Genomic DNA, 22,920 nt, shown 5'->3' on the forward strand with positions numbered 1-22,920 from the left:
CTGTGTCTCACGTTAATGAGTGCTGGACAGTGGCAAAGCAAAAATTCGATCGTCTCATTTTCGGATTGACAGATTCTACAGTAGTCAATATCATCGCTTTTTCATTTCGAGGTCATTGCCTCACCTTGTAGTAACCTGTGAATATCCCACCACAAGTTTTGAGTCGGGCTTCGACAAGGACAGTATCGGCTTTTGCTCTTCTCCGAGAGTGTGGGCCAGAGGATTTTGGAGATGTTGCATCTCCTTTCGTCCAGCGATTTATGTTGAATTCTCTCAGAGTAGTGTCTATGAATTACCTGTAGGAAGTGGCACAGGGTTGGTATGGCCGAGTTCTCAATTTAAATGGTAGTTGATTCGGACCCTAGCCTAGCCAATTCGTCTGCAGTCTCGTTAATTGGAATATTGTAATGACCAGGAACCCAACAGAGCTTGATGGACAACCCATGCAGTCCAAAACAACCTTAGACTTAATGGTAGATGAGTTTAGGGCCTTCAGCGCCGCTTGAATATCGATGCATATAGTCACCGAACTGCTAACCTCGTTGTTCCCTGTGACCAACAGGGGTATGGCTTTCTTGACCGCGAAGATTTCCATATGGAATACGCTACTGTCGTTTCTAAGCTTGTAGGATTCGCGAACGTTAAGAGTGTCACAGAAGACACCAGGGCCTCATTTCTTGTTCTATCAAAATGTGAAATGAAAACTTTTATAAAGGAAAGAAATGTCAAATGAAAAAATTTATAAAGGAAATTGTTTTCATTTCATATTTTCATAGAACAAGAATCCAGCCCCAGCTCTCGTTCCCGTTCCGCATTCCATCTTTGAACCATCGGTATAGACAGCTATGCTGCAGAAAGGTGGATTGTTACGAGACCAGGTGTTCCTATGGAGTTCTTGCAGAAGTAGAGTGCAATCAAACCTCTCTTTGCTCGCTCCTCGGTGTTCCTCTTCCAGCTTAGTTGGCGATCGAGAATAGTGCCGAGGTATTTAGCTTCAGAGGAAAGGTTTAGCGTGACCCCATCTGGCATCGGTGGTATAAATGAATGGCATTTAAGTTTCTTCGTAAAGAGGACGAGCTCTGCCTTTGATGGGTTCACACCTAGTCCATTGCGGCGTGCCCACCTTAATAAGGTAACTAGATCTCCCTGCATCAGATCAGAGATTGTTTGTAGGAATTCCTTAGCAATCAATAGGACAACATCATCAGCATAAGCGACTACCTTTGTCCCGTTTTGCCCCAGATCTATGAGCATGTTGTTGATAACCAAAAGCCAGAGCAATGGTAATAGAACGCCCCTAGTGACGATTTCCTGACAGATATTTCCCCAATGGTTGAGTTGATAATTCTGCTACTAAGCATTGTATTAATCCAATTTATGAGGAGTTGGGGTACTCAATGAACCCTATAACATCGTGTTGCGCCTCTTCAACAGATTTACCTGACACAGATTTACGTGCTGATGACTGTCATGGGAAGTAGAGATCTGATTTCTATGTCTATCAGCCTGAGAGACTGATTGGTCTCTAGACCTTAGGAAGGGAGTGACTTGGTTCCCCAGCTTTTATTGTATGATGGTAGAAGAATGGTAAAAACAAGTGTTTTTGTACTACAAACCTAACATACAAATTTGTTTTTGTACGGATCAAATTTTTTCTCTCAAAGATTTTCATTTTTGGAATTTGGATTATCAAATTTAAAATGATGAAAATAAAAATGATAGTTCTTAAAATATCTCATTTTAAACTATCATCTTCCCCTGAATGTACAGTTGCTAGCTGTATATTCAAAGCTATCAACACATCAAACAATCGCTAGAACAGCGTGGAAAAAACAACATCCCTCTCAAATTGAAACCAAACTGCATATACAAATAAAGTATTCTACATTTTACAATTTTAGGAAACTTTTGGAAACATGAAACATACGACTTTATTACTTAATGTCATGTCGATGTTCCTTAACCTCGTAAAAAGTTTCTGCATTATCACCATTGGGGGTTTGTTAATATAACAGGGATTTCTCTATTTCTAGGTAAAAATACATTCACACTGTCATGCAGTGAAATTTTGTATCAAAAAAGTGAAAAGAAATGGAATTGAGTCACAAAACGTCATGTAGAATTTGACACTAATATTGCTGCTACCTGTAATAATTATACCGTGGGTTGTTTGATTATTCTCACTTTAGAGAAAAACTGAAACATTGGCAACCCAGCAATGCAAAAACAAAGGGTGTGGCAACTCTAAATGATTGACATTTTAAACCGCACACAAACGAAGTTGTCAGCACTGATAATGTTTATAAATTTGAAATTTTAATTTGAAGAATTGTGGTGTCAATTTATTATTTACTTGATTGAACTTTAAATGCTGCCTGTTTTAAATATTTAAAAGTGTGTAGAAGGCAAAATGTCTAACGCCAGTGATAATTGTGCTGTAAAAATAGCTGTGAGGGAAAGGCCTGTTCGGCAATCCTTAATAAACAGCAAGGAGTCCAGCGTCATTGGATACCACCCAAATCCAAACGTACGTAAAAAGTATATGAAAAAAGAGTGGTATAATAATAGATTCCTTTGTAGATTTTAATCGTTGAAGAGAGGCCCTTTACTTTCGACTATGTTTTGAGTCCTGAAGTAACCCAGGCGCAAGTGTTTGAAGATTTAATAAAGCCCCTGGTGAAAAAATTGAAGCTGGGCTTCAACTGTACTGCGTTGGCATATGGGCAAACAGGTACAGGGAAATCGTATACGATGGGATTAGATTCGACGGTAAGTACAAAATAAAATATTAAATAAATGCTGGAATATTTCTAATGGAGTCTCACTATGACATTTCAGAATATTGAGGGCGAACATATCGGTGTTGTACCTCGCGTTTTAAAGGAAATATTTTCTGCCGAGACTCAAGATAAAGATAACACTGAGAACGAACCCGTGTTCAAAAGAGAAATATCAGCCTCGTTTATTGAGATTTACAATGAAAAGGTCTATGATTTATTGGCGGAAAATTCTAGCGAGCCAATTATTGCAAAAGGTAAGAAGTGAAATAAAATTATTTTTCTTATTTGTCAATCAATATTAAGGATTTTGGTTTAGCTGACACGCTGTGTTTGCAGCCATTTACGTGCTCGCTACCTTGGTTCTATACTTGCTACCATATTGCTTTTAGGCACATAGAAAAACATTTCATTCATGCAAAATGAGGAACAACTTTTACAAAATTTTCATAAGAAATAGTCTTAAAGAAAATATCTCTTTATTTTTTAATGCTCTGTGTTTATTATTAACCGTGAATATAAATTAAAATTCCAAAACAAATATTTCTACCGCATTCATATTAAGTAATTACTAAAATACATTCTTAAGACATATATTTATAATAAGAAATAATATATTTTACAATTAATGTAGGTTTCAGGTACACTGGCGGGTCCCGCAAACCTTTAACCGACATAAATGAGTGTCACGCCATACTCACACAAGGTAGTAAAAATCGTCATGTTAGACCTACAAAAATGAATTCTCAAAGTTCCCGTTCTCATGCCATTTTTACTATACATCTACGTTGCATTTTGAGGAACACGAATGGCGAAGAGTCCATTATATCGTCTTGTATGAATCTTGTTGATCTAGCTGGATCTGAAGGCGTGAGACGAACCGGTCACCAGGGTGTAGCCATGTCAGAGGGTGTCAACATAAACCAGGGCTTACTATCCATAGGAAAAGTTTTACAAGCAATGACAATGGGAAGTAAGGTTATACCATACCGTGATAGTGTTCTAAGTTCCGTATTACAAGGTAAGATGATAATAAGCTTGGATATATAGTTGCTAGGACATACAATTGCATATAGGATCACTTTTATTTATTTTATTAAAACAAAAAAAAAATGTATCGTTTTCAATATGTGTGCAAAATTGTGCTTTCGAATTTTATCTATTAGCGCTCCTAAAAAATAATATAATAATTGTATTTATCGTAGATTCACTAAATTTGAACTCGTACTTAACATTGTTGGCGTGTATAAGTCCACACAGGGAGGATTTGAGCGAAACTCTCTCCACCCTAAGGTTCGCTCAAAATGCCAAGCAATTGAAAAATACTCCTCAAATCAATAGCATAATTGCAGATATAAAGGTAAGTATAGAGAATAAGCAAGTATATATGTATGTTGTATTGAGTTTGAATGAAATTAAATGAGACCCCAATCGATGGTGTCGCAAACAACGCCCTTCATTCTTGCATGGAATATATCCGATTTAGCTCCTATAAATCCGGCTTCCATAGCATCAGTTGAATGTCCCAGAGTAACTTTTTCACTAAGTATTTCCAAATCGGGCACATCTTCCCCTTTCGTCGTTAAAATAGGCAACACAATCATTGCTAGAAGTAATCCTATAGCTCCTTTGGCTTTAAATTCTTTCTGAAAAGCCTTCTTCGAAAATATATTTTCAGGTTTCGAACCCAACCTGCAACAATGTTTTTCTTAGTATATGTGATAAGAACCAACCTATTGTCTTACTACATGCCTTTTTAAATGTTCACATGCCGATTCATGGTAAATGTCTAGCATTTCGTAAAAATACTGCGCTCGAAATTCTTTGGTAGTGGACGACATTAAGAAATACATAAGGTCAATAATGGGTGAAGCATATCTCATGATTTGCCAGTCAAGCAAACGAGCATCCGCAATCCCCGCATTCTGTAAAATAATATATTTTTAATTTCGTTTGAAAACTATTTCAATGGCGTACCTCCGTTTTATACATTATATTGTTTATCCAACAATCGCCATGGCATATTACAGAGAGCGGCTCGCTGCTTCTGGGCTCCAGTAACATAAGCATTAAGTTATAAAATGATCCTCGGCTGAAGTACGCATTTAGCTTTTCCCAGTAAAAGCTTTCTCGCTCTCTATCGAAGCAATCCAGAGCCGTCTTCTTAAGACTTTCAAAATAATCATTTAATTGGGGGTCGTCCTTTCGTTGTTCAAAAATGTCAACTATACATTTAAGATCCTGAATCTTTTCGGGCGATTGATCCTTTATGGCAAGTGATGTTGCGTGCAATTTGCCATAAATACGCATTGTTAGTGCTACATGCTCACGAGTCAAGGGTTTAAAACGGTCATGCATGTAGAAACCTTCTTCTTGTATGTCGCTCATACAGATTGCTTCGTGAAATTCTTCACGTAAGCTGAAGTAAAAACGAGGATATTCAATAAACATTTCATTGGGTTTAATGCATTTAGATTTTTGAAAGTCATGAACTAGAGGAAGAAACTAATATAAAATGTAATATATATGTGGCAAGTTTCTTAGATAAATGGTACGTACAATTCGATAGGCTAGTATCTCTCTTTGAAATCCAGGACCAGCAAAAAATTGTTGACGTCTTTGAGGATTTTGCGGTGGGACCTTCATTATAAGTTTAAGGTCATTTTTATTGTCACTGATAGCATCACTATGTACTGATACCGTAATACGGTACACAACACCCATGTAGTTATCTCCCTTTTTTGTAGCCAAATCAATATTATAGTTATACTTATGTTGACCGAATGTCTCATCCAAAAATGTTTTTAGTGCTGCAAGAGCACCTGATGATATTTCAGTGTCCTTTATTTCTAAATCCGACATATTTCTACAAAAGTACCAAAAATGCTTTACTTAATCGTTTTAGAAAAATGCAAAAATCAAACAAACCCCTTACAAAATAAAACCACTGCAAAATAATATTGCCAATAGAGCTACACCCCTAAAGAGGACATACTCGGCCATAAACGGAATGCCTGTAAAGTCAGTCATTAAAAGTAATACCTTTTGCACGCCAAAGAAGCAGCGTGCTGAGGTGAATAGATGCAATCAAACAGAAATTACAAGCAGCAAAAGGTAAGCACGTGAGATGAATTTTTGTGGACTATACTTACATATACATTAAATAACTTCAGGCCAAAATTGTCAAATGTTGCCATGAATCTGCCCAACATGGCACAGCTGGAATCTACTCACAATCGAGAATCTCTCTTCAATCGCAGTTCAGATTCTAATGGATCGCTTTTAAGCTTAAACATATCTTCTTCCACAGCCGTTGATGGACTAGTTAACAACAACCACAACAAAGGAAATACGAAGTAGGAACAATTCGATATGTCGAAGTTAAAAACTGTCTGTAATTATGTATTTTAGTTTCAGTCCGGTTATTCGCAAATATATGACAGAGTTAGAATCCGGTTTGGAGAAAAAATTCATTGACATCCTACAACGCAATTTACATGTCCTAATGCCACCACAAACTCCGGCTGCCGCCACGATGGCTCCACACCAAACACCATTGACGCAGAGCATGCGCCAGGAAATTAAAAGCATAATGAAGGAAGTTCTTCAGGACAGTCCAATAAAAGCAAATGCCAAATGTCAGCTGGTAAGATATGTTATGTCCTTATCTTAGCTTTATTTAATATCTGGAGTTTGTCAATTTTGCAATTTAGTTCAATACGAGTGAAGATATGTTCAAAGTTCCTGAAGTACCACAAGGTGTATTGCATCCACCCAAAACCTCTAGCCCTAACATGAAAAGTGATGAAAGAGTCTCTTTCACGGAGACATTTTTCGCCGGTGTCAACACATCCGATAAAAAAGATTTGAATAAATCTATAAGACGCTCGAGACGTATTTCTGAACGCTTTGGCATTGCGCATTCTGTTATTGAAAATGAATTCCAGATTCCAAGTGAACCAATAAACGAAAGCAGCAACAACACTTCATACCTACGCAGAAGCTCGCGTCGTTCTGTTCTTCAAAGGTATGCGGAAAAACGGAATAATGGACGCCTGACAACACATAAAGAGCTCGATGAAATACCCGCCAAATCAGAAACATCAACAAAAACTCCGAATAACAAGAAAGCCAATAAGAGGCTAAAAGACAATAATAACAGTTTAATATCACAGATTTGCAACAGTTCCTCGACATCGACCAACGCCAAGTCAAGACTGAGTAAACACAGGAAAGGAGTTTTGGAACTACTCAACAAAGGTTCACTTAAAGAAATACAGATCTTACCAATGATCGGTCAAAAGAAAGCTTTTCAAATAATAACACAAAGGTGCGTAAATAGCGATACTTGTAATCGATGTTGTTATCTCGTCTTTAACCAAATTACTACTGTTTTCCACTGGTTGAATTGAGACCACAATAACTATTGCCAGTTATCTAAAAAACCTCTAAACGATATTCTATTTCAGTTGCAAGTCATTTGTTGTGGTTTTCTTTTTTGAGACCGCTTTGATTTTACTTTTTGCTATTTAAAACTTAAATGAACAGTATATTCGACAATTGAAAACACATTTAATAGCAAATGCAAAAATCTGATTGTTTCTTTGTTTTTAATCCGAAATACGAATTCTGGCGATATCATTATGACATAAGACGTGTTTGCTCCTGACAGTGATTTGCGACTCGTTACAAGTCGACATAAAACAGTATTATTAATTTATTCAAAGAAAATATAGAATATTTTTGCATGATTTTTTGGATCTACATATGCATAGCAATATAATGAGGTCTAATTATTTTCTTACTCATAGAACTCTTCACGGCAAATTCAAAACGTGGCATCAAGTCGAGAAACTCCCGGTATGGCGTGGCAATGAATGGCAGCGATTTTCAGAGGTATTCTTCTAGACGTTTTCAAAAGAATCTAAATAACATTAATTCTCTTTTTAGGCAAATTGTTTGGTGTGATTCTTAATAAAATTGAAAAGGCAATAAATATTTCCATTACATTTAATTTCTTTTTAATTCATTTGCTATATTTGCTATAGTGTGATATGTTAAGGTTTATAAAATTACTATAATTAAGAAATATTGTCTATATTAAAATCGTTTTGATTCATTTGTTAAAACATAATTTTTTCGACATAATTTAAATGTTAACTATCAATTTTATCAAATTCAAAATGTAGTGTAGTAAACAATTGCGTCAGAAATAATAAACGTAACTTACATATCAGCATTGGAAAAATTTCTTGAATTTCCTTTGCACATACCTATGAAAACTTATTGCTTTTTAAGTAAAAATGGAGGAAGAAACGTACTTTTAAACACACTGACGAATACCTCTTGTATGAACTGTATAGTAAGAATGTGTGAACCAATTCAAAACAAGCAAGACATTATCTCTTCAATTCATATTCATAACATGGTTGAATTTTATGGCAGTAGATAGTTGTTGTTGGAGAATACAACGAATATTGGGAACAAAACAAAAAATCAAAAACAATAACAAATATAAAAAACATACCAGAATAATAAAATATTTGTTGTGTGTATATATCACTCACACTACTTTGAAAAAAAAAACATACGATCGACCGGCTTTTTCCACAATACAACAACACTGTGTTAAATCATCGCCAAGCTATTTGCATTGTTAAATGGATTGCATGTATTTGGTGGAGTGCTGAAGAAAGATGTGTGTAACCACGCCATGTGGTAGTGTTGGTTAGCTATACCTGCCGCCAATTCAACGGTCGCGTATTAATTGATCTTCAAAAGCAAATCAAGCTCAGTTCAACATTGACTGTTTGACTGTGGTCTGTGGCTGGTGAAGTACATTTTTAACGGTGAAACCAATTTACTTTTAAAAGTTAGTGAAACGGAACTGGATATTTAAAACTGAAGAGTTAAAGAAATACTTAACCGGCGGAAAAAAGTCATCATGCCTATGCAACCTATTAAATTTTATTATGATGTTCTGAACCAATCTAGTCGTGCTTTATATATATTATTGGAAGCCTCGAAAATTCCCTTCGAACCTGTGCAAATTTCGCTTTTAAAAGGTATGTGATACGTAATATACATGTTCTTTGGTTTTTTTAAATCTATACTTTGCAAAATACAAAGAAATTTACAGCAAATATTTTGTCTAAACAACAACAAACTTCTTATTTTATAAAAATGTATTTACTTGTAGACGGTTGTGATTAAGAATTTTTACGGTTCTAAAACATTGATGTTTCTAACATTTCTAAAAATCTTACTTTGAGTGCAAACATTCGATTGAACAAAATTTGATATAAATAATTTTTCAAATTATTTGGTTTTAGTAGAAAATACCAGAGACATTGGGGTCTCGCAATGTTGTTAGGAAAGTATATATATTTGTGAAACGTCGTACACATATAACGAATTCGATAGTCGATTTCATTTGACGTATAGGCAATGGAATTGACAGTTGAAATCCACTCCACTAACCCGAAAATACATAATCAATTATTGCTTAGGAAAATTAGTATTATTTATTAGCCGTTAAATTATATCAAAATGATCCATCAATTCTCACAGTTTCCCCCAACTTTTTGGTTTTGTTCAATCTTAAGGAATGTTTTAAAACAACTCGGAAAAGACATAGTCATTTATTGCTGAGGAAAAAAATGAGTGTTATTTATTAACTGTTAAATTGTAGCAGAAAGGTTTGTCACTCTATTTTTTGTTTTTTTTTTTCTTTTGTTTTCATACCCTCCACCATAGTATAGAGGGTATATTAAGTTTGTCATTCCGTTTGTAACACCTCGAAATATACATTTTAGACCCCACAAAGTACATATATCCTTGATCAGTATAAAATTCTATGTCGATTTAGCGATGTCCGTCCGTCTATCCGTCTGTGGAAATTACTTTAGCTTCCGAACAAAATGAAGTAGATTGATAAAATTTTACTTTTGGTATTGAAAATGGGCCATGTAGGTCCACGTTTTGGAATAGCCCCCATATAACGGTACCTCGCGATATTTGGTATTTTGATGATTTTAGCGACATTATTCACCTCACCGGAATTGTTTCAAATTTGGTATTTGAAGTTCGTAATGAAAAAGCCTAAGACAAAAATTGTCTGTGCAGGTCCACGTCTTCGTATAGCCGCCATATAACGGTACCTCCCGATATTCGGTATTTTGATGATTTAAGCTACATTATTCACCGATTTTTTTTTTAAGTTTCGCATTAGAATATTGTAATTTCTTTTGACAAAAGTTACCTATGCAGGTCCATGTCGTCGTATAGACCCTAATATAACAGCTTCATTCTATGTTTTTAAGATTTTAACAGAATTTTTAACGAAGTTTATTGTTTTTTAGAATTGTCAAATTCGTTCTAAATGGTGGAGGGTATTCAAAGTTCGCCTGGCCGAACTTACAGCTTTTTTACTTGTTTTCATTATTTTTAACTCCAACTCTTTTTAATACGTATTCACTCGAAGAAGAGTAAGCAAAAGCATTTTACAAACTACGATTATAATTGCCATGTAGATTTAAGATTTTTAATAGTTATTCGTCTCCGTACTTTTAATGTTTCGCTCTTTTGCGAAGATTTTCACAAAAATTAAGGGAGCGCAGCAAATGTTTGTTACAGCCTACAAGCGAAACTGAGGCTTTCTCTTTTCTAGTTTGATTAGGCCCTTGAAGCAATTATTTTTTTGAAGTATTGTGTTATATCCCAAATCTGAAGTGTGATCCTGTAACTCATTTTTTGAATTACCGACAAAAATCGGTAACTTTAAAATCCAAAAATTTGATTTGAGGTTAAAGTTGAAAACATTGGTATCTAACGGTAGGTCTTAGCGACTACTTTGATTTCGTCGCTAATTTATGGAAAAAATTCATTAATTATAAAAAAAATTCGTTAAAATATAATCGGTTATAGAATTCCACTACTAATTTGACATATGCATTGGATTTGAACATTGAATGTAAATGAATTTACAAAGGAATTTATGACGATATAGATATTTTAATATACTTACAAAAAAAACTTTTCTGATATTTGCTCTGTTCCGGAAACTACAAGAAGCTACTTGTATTGAAATTGTTTGTGATACCATTAAAGTAAAATCGGCTATCGTAGTAAAAATTTTCACATTCTTGCAGTTCTAAAACAAACCAATGTATTGAATAATGTTATAAATAAGACACTACAAAAAGATGATAATGCGTAAGAAAATGACAGCTGTTTTTAAATGTCTTTATGTTCGAAAAGAATTAAGAGCAGCCCAAGAAGAATGCTTCATTTTTTTAACAACGGTTTCCTAGCTTGCTTTATCAATTTCCATAAAACAGATACGACCTAGTTTTGGCACTTGTTTCATGAATCGTACAATATTTGATAATTTATGTATTTAGTTGTCGATTTAAAGTCGCTTAAACTTATACATTTTATTGTAATAAAAACTTTTAGCACTACACTGCTAATTTATGGATGTGTGATATATTAAGACACGCGTATTTTCAAATGGTAAACAAGTCCATTATTTATTTAATGCAAATTGCAATTATCAAAGTGTAAAAATTAGTTCAAAAATAGATTCGATTGAAAATTCACAAATGATTGTGAAAAACGAAGCTTTTTTCTTCAACAACATACAACACAGTTAATATTATAGAAATTTAATTAGGAAAAAAATCTGTTCTTCAACATTTTTAACGTAAAATATATTGAACATTGGTATTAACAATGCGTCGCCAGCTCTTCAAATGCACTTTGTCCCTAGTCCCCGTTCTGTTGCAACGGGTACAACTGATCGTCTTGTTTACTTTTTACAGTCCAAACTTGTTTTTACTGCATATTTTATTTTTCTTTCTTGTTTATTTATTATTATTATTTTTTATTCCTATTTTTATCTTGTTTATGGTATTTCGAAATTCAACACACACCCCTTTGAATTTGCGTAGGCAACAACAATATAAATATAGCTTGCTGATCGAACTCTGTTTACATGTGAAACCGGCTTATCTTAAATACATACATACTTTCCACATATCAAAGACAAAGCAAGCAAACACACAAATAAAGACGAAGATAAAATCATATTTAATTTATACAGTTTCTAATGTCCTGTCAATCATCCTGTAGAACCAACTGAGAGTGAACTATATAATGCAGTTATAGTTAAAAAGAAATGTCGATTACGAACAATTTGGCCCAATTAAATAAGTTTCAATATAAAAGGGTAAATAAAGGATATATCTGGTCTAAGTCAAACACAAATATCTACAACCACTAGGTATCAATTTGTTTTCAAAGCAAGCATATTTTGGTTTTATAAATGCAAATCACTAGCTATTATAAATGCATACACATATCGTAGTAAATGTAACTGACATGTTTAATATGACTGCATTTACCTTTTGCACATTTTATCACAAATCCAAACGTATTAGATAGAAATACCACGATATTATCTCCAACACAGTAACAAAGTCATACTTATGAAAAATGTAAATGTTTAAAAAAAAAAAAAAAATAAGCAGAATGTAAATGTTGGCGCCTGTAGTAATGTGTGTTCACGTTCACCTTCAAGGCGTATATTGACATTAATGTTCAAAAGCAAAAAGTTCTTTGAACTTGCATAAATCAAATGTGTTTGCAACCAAATAACCGAATAGAAACTATGATTTCACTTACAGTTGCATGATTGTATGTATGTAAAGTGCGTTGATATTATGTACATTAGAGGGTAACGGTTCCCTCCTAGCCAAACAGAATTAATTGATCAAACAAACGTACATATATTTTTGATAGCTTCTTATTTGCAAAAGCTAGCAGACATCTCACAATGTAAATTCGGTACGAAAGTGATTCTAATTTCGTATTTAGCTTCTTCAGAAAATGAAAATCGCAACATTTTTTGGATTTGAAACCACTTTTGTTTTCGCAAGTAAAATTGTATTTTTATGAAAACTTGTAACTTTAAACCAGTCTCAAAATACTTTTAAGTAATAACAAGTAAAAAAGCTGTAAGTTCGGCCGGGCCGAACTTTTAATACCCTCCACCATTTGGTAAAAATTTGGCAATTTCCAAAAAAAAAAAAATAAAAATAAATAATAATAATTAAATCCGTTAAGAATTCTGTAAAACCTTAAAAATACCGAATGCTTATACGACGACGTGGACCAGCATAGGCAACTTTTTTCATAAGTTATTACAATATTTACATGCGAAACTTGAAGAAAAATCTGTTTATAATGTAGCTAAAATCATCAAAATTCCGAATATGGGGGGTACCGTTATATGGGGCTACACGAAGACGTAGACCTGCACAGATAATTTTCTGTCTTACGCTATAGTATCCCTTAAGAACTTCAAATGCCAAATTTGAAACAATTCCGGTGAATAATGTCGCTAAAATCATCAAAATACCGAATATCGGGAGGTACCATTATATGGGGGCTATATGATAACTTGGACCTACATGGCCCATTTACGAACTTAACCTGCCTACTGGCAAAATATACATGTGTGCAAAATTTTAACCTTCTATCTCAATTTGTTCGAAAGATAGCGTGATTACAACAGACAGACAGACGGACATGGCTAAATCGTCTTAGAATTTTACGCTGATCAAGAATATATATACTTTGTTGGGTCTGACATGAGTATTTCGAGGAGTTACAAACGGAATGACAAAATTAATATACCTTCCATAGTATGGTGGAGGGTATAAAAATGTTGTCTTAATGACAAATACACATTTTTAATATTTTTATTCAAAATAATTAGCAAATTTTAATGGTTTCTCAATTGACGAAGGCAATTGTTAACAAAGTGTTGCCACACCACTTTTTTCTTGAAAATCACTTTTTTCGTCAAACAAAAATTATTCATCTGCGAAAACCAAACAATGTGGAATTTTGAATAATAAACTGAAGCAAAGATAAAAAACAAAACAAAAAGAACACACAAAATATGTGAAATATGTATTGTGAAATCCTTTTTAATCAATTAATCATTAATTAATATTTTAGGGGCAGGCACAGGAATTTGGTCCGAAGCATCTCTTAAACTCCTCCGGCGTATTTTTTCAGTATTGTGTTCATTACTTTGCGCCTCAATCACAGAAACAACCGAAACTCCCGGCATTGCATAAAAATTAATGAAATGAACTTTCTTTTTGCACAAAAAAACTCCCATTAACAGAATACTTTTCACAAGTTACACATCTACAATGTTTTCTAATCATGTGTCTTGTTTTGATTCCTCATTCATTCGTTCTTTCATTCATCTAATGTTACCATATTGAATATATAATGATGCCATATTTACACTGAATTCGTAGTTCACCAAATCGTACGAAATCCGAAGAAGGTAAAACAAAATCGTACGATTTTAAATTGCGAAATTCAAACTATTTCGATACGATTTTGTGACATGGCTGTATATTTAATAGTTCCACATTACATGCAATTAAAATCATAGAATTAAATATATTTTTACTATAAATATGTGGAAAATTGCTTGGAGGCTAGCCGTAGTGACTAATTTAATGAATTTTGTCAAGCAGATTGTGTGCAGAACTGAATACATATAATACTGAACCGTACCGAACCGAAGCAATCCAAAACCACAGTTCGAGCCGTCTGAAAAACCATTTCGCTTTTTGAACCAAATCTTAATTGGACAATCGTAGTTACAATGAATTATTGGAAATATATGGGAGCTGAACAGATTTAGCCAGCATTTTGATATCTTGTGGCGAATGTAATTGTTATGCGGTTTTGTTTGTATTGCGGCTTTGGTGTAATGGAATATCAAATTGAATAAAACATTTATGTAGGAGCTATTGCTATGTCTGTCTCTCACTAAATGTCATTAGCTTGATTCGATTGTATGTGCCAATATACATCCATTTGGTCGAAAATATTTATATGGAGGTATAGCCAATTCTGAACATTGTTTTATTAGTGCCATTTATTTGCATGGGTTTCGTTCTGGGGTCAAAGAAATGAACAGGGCAAAATTTCGCTTCAATCGAACAATAAATAGGATATGCAAATAACTTACAAAATTAGATCAATAGATACCGAAAGTAATTAGTTTATTTGCATGGTACAAACAAATGCCCAAAGAAATATTACCCTGCAGCACAGTGTGGCGTAGGGTATGAAATATATTCTCGATCGAGTAAAAAATCAGTTTAAAAAAATTATTATGTGAGTACTTATGGATAGATGTTATAATTGATAGTTCTATAAATTTTATCGCCAAGTTGTTTTTTTGCTAACAGGAATACATTAGTCATGCAAAAGGTTTGCTATAATAAATTATTGATAGGTGGATGACTAAAAAGAATACGTTTTTAAACAATATGTATTATTTTTTTTCTTTTAAGATAAACAAAAAGTAGTATGCGCACACAAAATTCATATAACGTTAAGTACATGTATTATAATAATGGACATTGATGAAATTATCGACGTTATACATGTGTAATAGAAAAAGAATTTGCAAATAAATTAGCTGTTAAAGATGTAGAAACACGTATTTTCCAAAGGTATTGTTAGTTTTGAGAAATTCTGTATGGGGAATTATTACCCAATATAAATACAGTACAGACGTGTATCAATTTGCACAATAACAAAAGACAACCAGCGAGAAAATGGTAAAATGTAGGCGGGGCCGACTATATGATACCCTACACCACTCCGCATATTTTGCAGAACTGACTGTGGGGGATTCATGTAAAGTAAATCATACCAATTATGGTTGTTGCCGAATGCGTTATACGGCTTCAGTTCGTTTTAAATTTGAAATCGGATGAAATATATATGTTTATGAGAGTCATATCTTGATAACTAGCATTGTCTTACAATGTTGGAGGTCCCTATTAAATACCGACATATGATTTCACATTGATATATACAGGACTGCAAACCACTTGTATAGCATTTAACTTCTATTTTCAAAAAAATTTTGGAAACTATACACAAGTGCCTTCATTATTTTTTTTTGTATTTATAAACTTTCCTTGTACCAATATTAGTATTGTCGACCCTTTTTTAAATTCCCTGTTAAAATCTGTTGAGAAGTGGTGTAGGGTACGCATATAACGACATGCACATAAACATATATGTTTGTTTGTATGTATGATTTTATTTTCTTTCCAATGATTAGAAATTCCCGTTTTTGTGTGTCAACAACTTTTGACCAAAGTCTTCGGTACAAAAAGACGTTTGTAAGCGATTAAAACACATAAACAAAGAAATCAGTAATTAGTATTATTTTTCAGTTCTTATCAAATGCTGTGTTTTTTATTTTTTTTTTAATTAAAAATAAAACAAAATTATCACAATTTTAAATACCCAGTACGACTAAGAAAACATGCTATATAAAATACATACATACATACACATGTGTACGTAAATTAAGAAATTTAAAATCTCTCCGTCCATTGTAACGCCTCAAAGCATGATTTTGATTCGAGTGAAGTTTAGAAACGATCAATGAAAGTATGGAATCATTCGAACACTTTTTTTCAATGAAAAACAAAGTGTATACATACACTCATATTTTATTGAACTTTTTTAAAACTAGGTTATTGTCCACTAGGTTAATAACCACTTTTCTTAAATTTAATTATTTGTATGGTACCAAAATACAATAATCACAAGGTCTGGCAGACTGATTAATTGTGAAGAATATTACTTTGAACTGCATTTTGAATTTAATAATCCAAGTTCTAAAAATGTATATTTTTCAAATTTAAATAATATATTAAACATTTATTGTTTTGTTTACGTTTTTGGCATATATGGTCTGTTGAAGAACTACCAGAATGCCAAAAAATGTAACTACGATTTCCCTTTATGATATTGAAAGAAATTGCAATAGTAGATTCATGCAGGCTCTGGAGCTAGAGCCATAGCCATTATTACTTACTAACATTATTTACAATAATATATACCTATATTGTTGTTGTTGAATTGTATTTGTGGTAGTGTTGCTTCTACCTTTTAATGAGTTTCAGTTAAAACTTGTTAAAAAGTATCTGTCGGCACTGCCGACAGGTGTTTACCCTGAACCAGTGTTCAATTATTTAAATATATTTTAACTTCTGTTATAATTATTACTAGCTGAACCCGGTGCGCTTCGCTACCCCTTTTGATTTTATATGCATTCAAAATTTTATTTACGATCATATGTTGGATAAAGAAAAACAAATTTAAAAATTAAAAAAAAAAATATTGCACTAATTTAATGCGTTTTTAAACAAAATCATTACAAAAGCAGTAACATGACATACATACACGAAGGATTTATTTATTTCATAGCAAATACCAAGCGTGCAGGAAACTGCAATTTTTTTAAGTAGAGTGGTTTTTCTATTGCAATTAGTGAATTCGAGATAGCAACATACTTCGCCGTAATAAGCGTATTTCAAATAAATTGTTGTGTTGTTTTTTAGTGTTAGCCTAAGGCGTTGTGGGTCAATGGTTCTTATTAAAATCATATCCCAATCTGATCCGATTTAAATATAATTTTAAAAAAATTACTTTTACACAAAACTCCGCCACACCTTTCATAATTCATTGAAATTGGTGCGTCAAATATGTGAAATCGGCTGAGAATATATATATGGGAGCTATATCCAAATCTTAACTAATTGCAATTAATTTATCACATTTATTATTATAACCAAATTCCACCACACATTCTGAATTTCATTGGAATCGGTCATATATATCGTGTTTGGTGCATAATATGTATGAAATCGGCCGAAATATATATGTTAGCTATATCCAAACCTCAACTTATTTCAATATAATTTGGCAATATTTTCTGGTGCCAGATTTTGTCTCTCTCGCTTTGGGTGCATCAAATATGTGAAATCGGCTGAGTATATATTTGTGAGCTATAATCACATCTGAGCGTATTTGAATATAATTTGTCAAATTTATTTTTGTACCAAATTTAGCCACTCATGCCGAATTTCGTTGGAATCGGAAATACGTGTCGTGTTTTGTGCATCAAATATGTGAAATCGGCGGAAAATATATATGGGAGCTATATCCTAATCTGAACCGATTTTAATATAATTTGACTAATTTATTTTCTAATCAAAATCCCGTTACATATTCCAAATTTCTTTGGAATCGAACATACATATCGTGTATGGTGCATAAAATACATGAAATCGGTCGAAAATATATATGAGAGCTATATCCAAATCTGAACCGATTTTAATATAATTTGACAAATGTATATTTGTTTTAATTTCCGCTACACATTCCAAATTTCATTGAAATTAGAGATACATAGCGTGTTTGGTGCATCAAATACATGAAATCGGTCGAAAATATATATGGGAGCTATATCCAAATCTGAACCGATTTCAATTTAATTTGACAAATTCATTTTGGCTCCCAATTCCGTTACTTATTTTAAATTTCATTACAATTGGAAATACATGTCGTGTTAGGTCCACCAAATACATGAAATCGGCCGAAAATGTATATGGGAGCTATATCCAAATCTGAACCGATTTCAATATAATTTGGGAAATCAATTTTTTAGATACAATCTATCACACGTTTCAAATTTCATTGAAATTGGGGATACATAGCGTGTTTGGTGCATCAAATGCTTGAAATCGGCCGAAAATATATATGGGAGCTATATCCAAATCTGAACCGATTTCAATATAATTTGTCAAATTTATTTTCGGATTAAATCCCGTCACACATTCCAAAATTTCATTGGAATCGAACATTCATATTGTGTTTGAGGCATCAAATGAACGAAATCGGTCGAAAATATATATGGGAGCTATATCCAAATCTGAACCGATTATGTGTGAAATTTTTAGAGAGTTGAATGCTTATTTGGCTTACTTTGAGCGTTTGGTTTCTCAAAATCTTGAACCCAATGTGGGGGAGGTACCAGAAGAAATTGTCAGATCTCTACAATCTTTTTAACAGATCTTGTGTTGATGGAAATATTGGCATGTGCCAAGTCGGATGTTAATTTCGCGTTTTATGAGCTCCATGGATATTCAAAATGTTGACCCTTTGTGGGGGAGGTACTAGAAGGAGAGGACCGATATATCCAACAGATCTTGTGTTAGTAAAAATAATAGAATGTGTGAAATATAAAAGGAAACTGATTTATGTGGGAGGTACCAGAAGGAATGGTTCGATCTCTACCATCTTTATAACAGATCCTGTGTTGATAGAAATATGCAGATGTGTCAAGTCTAAATGGAATTGGATATTCGTTTCGCGTTTTATGAGCTTAATGAATATTAAAAATTTCGACCTTTTATGGGGGAGGTACCAGAAGGAGTGGGCCGATCTATTCCATCTTAATTTCAAATCTTGGATTAATATAATTATTGGGATGTGTGAAATTAGAAGACAATCGGACTCTTACATCATATTTTATGAGAGTTGTAATTATTCAAAGTTTTGACCATTTGTGGGGCGGTACTTGACGGAGTGGGCCGATATTGTCCATTTTTTACATCTGACCTAGCACTGACACAAATATTACTATTTTCAAAGTTAGAGCAAAATTGGAGTATCCTTTCTTTTTCTGTGCAAGAAAATATATTTTTTGAAAATTTCGACATTTTGTGGGGGAGATACCAGAAGGAGTGGACCGATATTGTCCATTTTCGAACTCGATCTAAGTTTGACAAAAATATTACGATGTATCAAGTTTGGATCAAATCGGATACTCCCTTCGGGAGTTATCGTGCGCACCAGCCAGCCAGACAGGAGGACGGATGGACATCGCTAGAACGACTCAAAATGTTCTGAAACGGATTTGGTCCAAAGAGACCTAAGGTCTAAAACCGTTATTTATATATACCCTCTGTAGTAATATGGCTGAGGGTATAAAAAGGACAGTTTGACAAATGAAATTGTCACTCTAATTCGACTATATACTTTCCATTTATTTTAATTTACTTTTAGAATTGTAGGGCGAGATCATTAAGAAAATATGTATTTTGTAAACGTGATTTTTAGGTGGTACACTGTCAGCCGTTTAAACTGACCACCAAATAAACCAACAACATTTCGTCGCATGACAAGTTTACTCATCATATCAAAATAAACAATAACATAATTAATAATTTGTTGCTTGCCAACTCTTTTATACCCTCAGCATTCTGCTTTTATAGAACATCCTTTGATACGACAGAATTGTTCATAGTTGAAATAATGGTTTCTGATCCGAAGTTCTTTCTTTTCAGTATAGTGATTATATCGGCACACCCCTTTTCGCACCTCCCCGCCAGAGGTCAACACTTGTTGCTGTTCCAGACTCTGCAAGAATCTACTATTTTTGCAGTTTTTTTTTCGCTAGAAAAAAGTAACATTTTTTCAGTTCTGGAACTGACCAACTATAAATAATAACTGGGATGAGTGTAAGATTAGAGTGCGACATTTAACAAACATCACAGATATCAATGTTTCTGTCAAAATTAGATATAGTGTGAAAATTGACTCCCTCTGGCACACACTCCGTAAAGAGTCCTTCTAACAAAATGATAAACGACTGACTGTTTTTCTTTAAACTTAGATCAACTGCAAAAATTAAAAAATATTGTTTCTCCGATGTTCTTTAAACTTCACACTTCCCAAGCAATATCGATGAAGAGCCGATAAAAAAAATGTAAAAAGTGTGATTTCAATAACGTGCATTATTAAAATGTTGAAATTTAATACTGTACTTCCAACCACAAAATCGAAGGAGAAATTTGCATTAGCACTGGACTTATGTTATTGCTTAACGTAACCTACATTTGCAGTGGTGCATGTTGAAATTTGAATTCGAAAATTATTACACAAACAATGTGATTATTTAAAATAATATTAAATTACTATGTTACTAAGTGCCTTTTGCTTTACAAATCTGTCGATAAAAGCCATAACATAATTTATTTGTTATATTTTAGGTGAACATCTGACTGGCGAATACAGAGATAAAGTTACCCGCTTCAAACGGATTCCCGCCATTAACGACCATGGATTTCAATTATCTGAAAGTGTAGCCATATTCCGCCACTTGGTTAGGGAAAAAATTGTTCCAGAGCACTGGTATCCACGTAAAAATCTGGGTCGCAGTCGCATAGATGAATATTTAGAATGGCGCCAGCGTAACCTGGGCGTAGCCAGTACGGATTACTTCCAGCAAAAATGGCTCGTACCGTATTTACAGAAAACTCGAGCCAACGAGAATTCAGTAAGTTATGAAATCCAGCCAAAAACAAAAAAGGCCATTATAGAATTGAAAACAAATGCAATAGTGTGCTCCACTAATGCATGCAAATTTAATAACGGAAGTGCCTTGACAGTGACATCGTTTTCAACTTTGGCCAAACCTCCAAGTTTTTTTTTTAAAAACGAGTTTTTGATTATCACTTTGTTTTGGTTCGTCTTTAACTGTTTTTTTCACGTATTTTTTGCTTTTGTTTGTAGGTAAACGGAGCTGCTAAACAACTTGAACGCAATTTGAACGATTTCGAAAATCTCTTTCTACAGTCGAACAAATTCATAATTGGAGATACTATTTCGTATGCAGATTTATTGGCCATATGTGAGGTGGACCAACCAAGTAAGTGCTAATAAAGCAAACGTTTTGATTATTAATTTTTATATATTATATTAAATACATACATGTTGTGCTGTTTGAATGACATCCTTTCGTACGGACACAGGGCATTTAGTAAATATTTACAGCCTCATTTTATCCAAAAAAAAAATACTCTCGCTCGAATCTTTCGTATTTAAAGAGGTATATCCATCGTACAGTTAAAGCAAGGTAACATCATTTTAAATACCAACCCATATCCAGATCTTTATTTTCTGTAATTTACCTTGTCAAACTTAACTTGATTTAAAACAGGTTGCCATATCTGATTTGGGTACATACTATGGACTTATGAATATACATTTTGTCAATTTGGAAAAAAAAAACTTGAAACTTATGATTATACAAAGTTGCAAGTTTCAAATTTGACTTACATAAAACATTTGGGAGGCTAACGTGTCATCCCAAAAATCTTTGGCAGTCTTGCAATATGTTTAATTCTTTACATTCGATACTAGTTTGTTCCAATTTATTCTCATTTGAAACACAAAAAAAAAAAAAAAAAAAAAAAAACAACATTGACTTCATGGGTATCATGGCATCTTATTTTTAATAACTCTGGCAGTAGGCGGGCCTTTCTCCCGGACTGTATTTCAGTAGTTTTACGAACCTGATTTACCTTCTTTTTTATCATGGGGCGAAACTTTAACTCATTTGTAAACCAAAATTAAAATTTGTTTCACATTCTATTTTTTATTTTTTTCAGAATATATTGGTTATAATCCATTCATTAAACGCAACAAGCTCTCAAAATGGTACGATGCTGTTCGAGAGGAATTGGGACCATTCTACAAGGATGTTTCTGGAGAATTTGAAAGCAAATTACGAACGGCTGAGAAAGGTCATAACGAGGTCATTTCGATGAAGCAATAATTATTTTATCTATAATGGGCATATGCCCTCTATCTTTGATTTGTTATATGATTTCCCTCAAATTAAAATCTTAGTTTATAGAATGTAAAACCACATATCACACATTACACCCGTATATAAGGTGCCGAATTAGATATTAATGTTGTACTTAATTAATAAGAAATGTTTAACATATTTATATTAGTGTATATATATGTAAATAGAACCGAATAAATTATAAGAAGATCTATGTGTCCATAGTAAATCTTGGGCATTTTGCAATGGTTAATGAACTTGAAGGTAGAACCATGGTACAAGACTATCTAATAATAATTATTTGTTTCTTTTTATCCATACTCAAAGAGCTGCATTGAGTGTGGCTGAGTATGCTTAATAAAACCAAAGAAAAATTATAGATATTGATTAAAAAAACTAATCCTCAGCAATTTTCGATAATCAACAATATCCCTATAAAAAAATAAGGGGGTTACTATGTAATTCGATTCAAAAGTTAAATATTACGGATGCGAATTTTTTACCACCTAACTCGAATTCGCAATTACATTTCCTAGTTTCGAGTTGCCAGATATTGATAATCTCCTTTCGGATTTGCATTACTATGTATTTCGAATGTAGATG

The 22,920-nt window shown here is 33.3% G+C and overlaps 3 protein-coding genes across 5 annotated transcripts; 2 read left to right on the forward strand and 1 right to left on the reverse strand.

Annotated features, from left to right (window-relative positions):
- The first annotated feature begins 2,256 nt into the window (after positions 1-2,256).
- On the forward strand, positions 2,257-7,778 carry LOC101900234 (kinesin-like protein Nod). Its single transcript, XM_011297577.3, has 11 exons — positions 2,257-2,527; positions 2,581-2,769; positions 2,839-3,034; positions 3,412-3,798; positions 3,983-4,137; positions 5,683-5,891; positions 5,951-6,133; positions 6,189-6,423; positions 6,491-7,107; positions 7,589-7,673; positions 7,728-7,778. Exons 1-11 carry the CDS (start codon positions 2,411-2,413, stop codon positions 7,743-7,745), a joined length of 2,391 nt encoding a protein of 796 aa, XP_011295879.1. The 5' UTR covers positions 2,257-2,410; the 3' UTR covers positions 7,746-7,778.
- Positions 3,611-10,821, reverse strand: LOC101898110 (uncharacterized). 3 transcript variants are annotated; one of them, XM_020039613.2, is made up of 7 exons: positions 8,008-8,063; positions 5,337-5,643; positions 4,755-5,282; positions 4,530-4,702; positions 4,006-4,469; positions 3,768-3,948; positions 3,611-3,710 (listed from the first exon to the last, which is right to left on the reverse strand). In XM_020039613.2, exons 1-5 carry the CDS (start codon positions 8,046-8,048, stop codon positions 4,193-4,195), a joined length of 1,326 nt encoding a protein of 441 aa, XP_019895172.1. In that variant the 5' UTR covers positions 8,049-8,063; the 3' UTR covers positions 3,611-3,710; positions 3,768-3,948; positions 4,006-4,192. The 3 variants fall into 3 exon arrangements, with proteins under 3 accessions (XP_019895172.1, XP_019895174.1, XP_005191557.1); XM_020039615.2 differs by lacking the exons at positions 3,611-3,710; positions 8,008-8,063 and adding an exon at positions 10,804-10,821 and having other exon boundaries at positions 3,823-3,948; XM_005191500.4 differs by lacking the exons at positions 3,611-3,710; positions 8,008-8,063 and adding an exon at positions 7,065-7,208 and having other exon boundaries at positions 3,823-3,948.
- Positions 8,558-22,546, forward strand: LOC101897781 (glutathione S-transferase theta-1). Its single transcript, XM_005191498.4, has 4 exons — positions 8,558-8,842; positions 20,735-21,021; positions 21,258-21,393; positions 22,136-22,546. The coding sequence occupies exons 1-4, from the start codon at positions 8,722-8,724 to the stop codon at positions 22,300-22,302; spliced, it is 711 nt and encodes a 236-aa protein (XP_005191555.1). The 5' UTR covers positions 8,558-8,721; the 3' UTR covers positions 22,303-22,546.
- Positions 22,547-22,920: the final 374 nt, after the last annotated feature.

The sequence above is a fragment of the Musca domestica genome, unplaced genomic scaffold, assembly GCF_030504385.1.
Source record: "Musca domestica strain aabys unplaced genomic scaffold, Musca_domestica.polishedcontigs.V.1.1 22, whole genome shotgun sequence".
NCBI lineage: Eukaryota > Metazoa > Arthropoda > Insecta > Diptera > Muscidae > Musca > Musca domestica.